A 3231-nucleotide genomic window follows, 5' to 3' on the forward strand; every position below is an offset into this window, starting at 1 on the left:
ATGGAAAGAAGTATATTGTAAAATGAATAATTTTTTTTTTAATTTTATCAAAGATTTTAAATTTGAATTTTTTGAATAGAGAAACTCCTACTGTAAGCCTAATCAGTCGTGTCAGGGTCTCAGGGAAGTAATTATTAAATTACAAATATACATTGATTTAAGTCTCTTTGACCATGGATAATTTCACGTTTTTGCGAAATTTAATATCACAAATCGAAAATATTTTAGAAGTTGTTTTTTTTTCTTCACATTTTTTACTGCAAAATAACTCACAATTTTTTTAACTATTTCAGTTCATATTTATATCCAAATGCAACTATAATTTTTAAGTATCCTATTCTACTTAAAATAAATATTCCTTTCTTTTCTTTTGTCTAACTATAGTTGTTCATTATCGATTTTGCATACTTCTTTAGATGACTATAAATAAACGAATAATTTTACTATATCACCCTTTGAATATAATAAATACAATTTCTTAAAGGGAAATGACTATAATTAATTAAAAGAGTAAAATAGAAACTAAGTGTAAAATTATCTATTGATTTCATAAAGTGGACAGGTATTATTAGATTTCTCAAAATAGTATAGTCAACAACTATTATTGAACGTAGAGAGTAGTATTTTTGTCAAACACCATTTAATTTAATTTTTTTTTAAAAAAAATGAAGAAGATAAGAAGTACAATACAAGAATAAGAAGAAGTATAGTCAACCCAATTAAGCAGTACAGAATTGTAGTAGTACTACCCTAATTTGGCCCCTATTTTCTATATATAACAAGTACCCTCCAATATTCAATATCCCAAAGGCTAATTCAATCTTCACAAGCCATATCATATACTATACCTTATTATTAATACAAAATGGATCATGACATGCCAGGAATGGGAGGAATGTCACCACCATCACCACCACAAGATCACATGATGATGAGCATGGGGTTGACACACATGACATTTTTTTGGACTAAAAATGCTGAAATTTTATTCTCAGGTTGGCCAGGAACGCGAACGGGCATGTATGTCCTAGCTTTGATCATTGTATTTGTGGTCTCCTTGTTTGTGGAATGGCTCTCTAACTCAAATTACTTGAAAGACAAGATGTCAAATTATAATGGTCTTGTTAAGACATTTGTGCATGGTCTAAAAATAGCTCTTGCTTATCTTCTTATGCTTGCTATTATGTCTTTTAATGTTGGTGTTTTTATAGTTGTTGTGGCTGGACATACTTTAGGTTATTTCCTTTTTGGTAGGTGTAATAATTCTGAGAGTACTGCATGCCAAGCTTGATCCATTTTCGATGCAGTCGAAGCTCTTAATGTAATATCTGATGGTGAAGACATCGAAGTTGTTGGTCAATTGTTCACAATCGTTATTGTTGCATAAGTTTTATTATTTTCTAAATTTCCATTTTCCAACATTCTTGATATATGTCAATTGTCAACTTAATTATTATTTTCTAAATTTCCATTATGTTAGATGTATTTGGTTGTTATGCTGTAAATTAAAGGGATGTATGTTCTTCACATTTGCCTAATTAATTTGATGATCATTTAGTAAAATTACTGGTTCCCTTTCATTTATATCATTATATGTCACTCCTTTTTTTTTAATCAATTCCATAAGGTATCTTCTATATCTGAAAACTTTTAACCATAGAAATTATTGGACTATAGTATTTTTAGGAGCACAAATTCTTCTGCTAACTTTGGTAGTTCAAGTTTCAGGTAATTAATGTACAAAATTTTAGATAGGGAAAAAGTCAAAATTATCATTAATTTTGATATATTAGTTAAGCTTATTTTGGCCATATTGTTCATATCTTTATGGTCATAAAACTTATGACATATACTTCTACATTAACAATTTTCTTCCAATCTGCTCAAACTTACCCAATTTCAATCAAAATTATCCATTTTGAATGAATTCTCAATTAAATCCGACCCGCAGCCCAATAAATGAAAACCCAAATCAAATTATATCGACAAAAGCCACCACCACTATAAACAAAAACAAAATATAATTTTCAATTTCTTCAAAACAAACCAAATGTTATTTTGAATTACACTTGTTGAGTCCATCCAAAGAAGTCACGTACTCGTTTGGTATGTGGGATATAGAAAAATAGTGATGGGATAAAATTTTTGTGTCTTGTTTGGTTACCATGTTTGGGACTACCGTTCTCCTTTCTCACTAGTTTAGACATCCCAGACATAGATGTAGAAACACTCTTAGCATGACAATCTAAAATGATATGATGCAGAGATTAAAAAAAACTCATACCTAGAATAACATTAAAATCTATTATGTCTAGAATTATCTAATCTATATAGGGTTTATAACCCATAAAAGTTACTAGGGGAATGATAGATTATATCAACCATCACAGAATTTCCCATAGAAGTAAAAACATACACAAGAACATTAAGAGACTCATGCTCAAACCACCACCAAATGAAATAGAAAGTGAAACCAGGATCTGTATCCATTCGGTCACAAATACGAATGGACATCGCTACATAAAAAATAATCATTAGCGGCAATTAGCATTCTTTGTATATATCCCCAAAACCTTTAGCGACATTGATTCTAATGACACTTAACCAATGCCGGGAAAGACTTTAACACTCTTTATCAATGTCAATACTGTTTAATGCCGCTAAAAGTTGTTTTTGTTGTAGTGCATGTGATCATTCTGTTGGATGACTCCACCAAGAAGGCATAGAAGTGATGCCTACCCCGTGTTTGTGAGCTGCCCCTACTGGGCTGAGTATTGTCATCTTTACTTGCTTGAACACCACCTCTGTTAGGTTGAGTGCCATCTCTACCTATTATGTGGCCACCCCAACCCAACAACTGAAGACGATCTATGCTAAATGGACTCTCTCTTCTACATGCTCGAACTGTAACATGTTGTTGCTTTACTAGTATCCAGGCTAGATTTGAGACATATTTATGAATAAGCCCCGACTACCCAACACTTAAAGAAAACTTGATCCATGGGCGAGGCGGTGTGGTCCTTTATGTTGGTTTAAGTGATGGCTTAGGGAACTCTCTAGAATTAATTAGGGGTTAACTGGTATCATTTTATTAGTCTTTTGACAACCTATATAAAGCTATTAGACCCTTAATTAAGTGATTCTAAATCATTTTTTCAATTCACCCAAAAGAGACACAATTCCCTCTAAAAAATCATCTCTCTAGAAAGTAAAAGAAGAACAAAAAGGAAG

General features: G+C 31.5%; 1 protein-coding gene across 1 annotated transcript; it reads left to right on the plus strand.

The window, feature by feature from the left end:
• Positions 1–865: 865 nt before the first annotated feature.
• On the plus strand, positions 866–1387 carry LOC107029971 (copper transporter 6-like). Its single transcript, XM_015231395.1, has 2 exons — positions 866–1250; positions 1308–1387. The coding sequence occupies exons 1-2, from the start codon at positions 866–868 to the stop codon at positions 1385–1387; spliced, it is 465 nt and encodes a 154-aa protein (XP_015086881.1).
• Positions 1388–3231: the final 1844 nt, after the last annotated feature.

Source organism: Solanum pennellii, chromosome 9 (assembly GCF_001406875.1).
Source record: "Solanum pennellii chromosome 9, SPENNV200".
NCBI lineage: Eukaryota > Viridiplantae > Streptophyta > Magnoliopsida > Solanales > Solanaceae > Solanum > Solanum pennellii.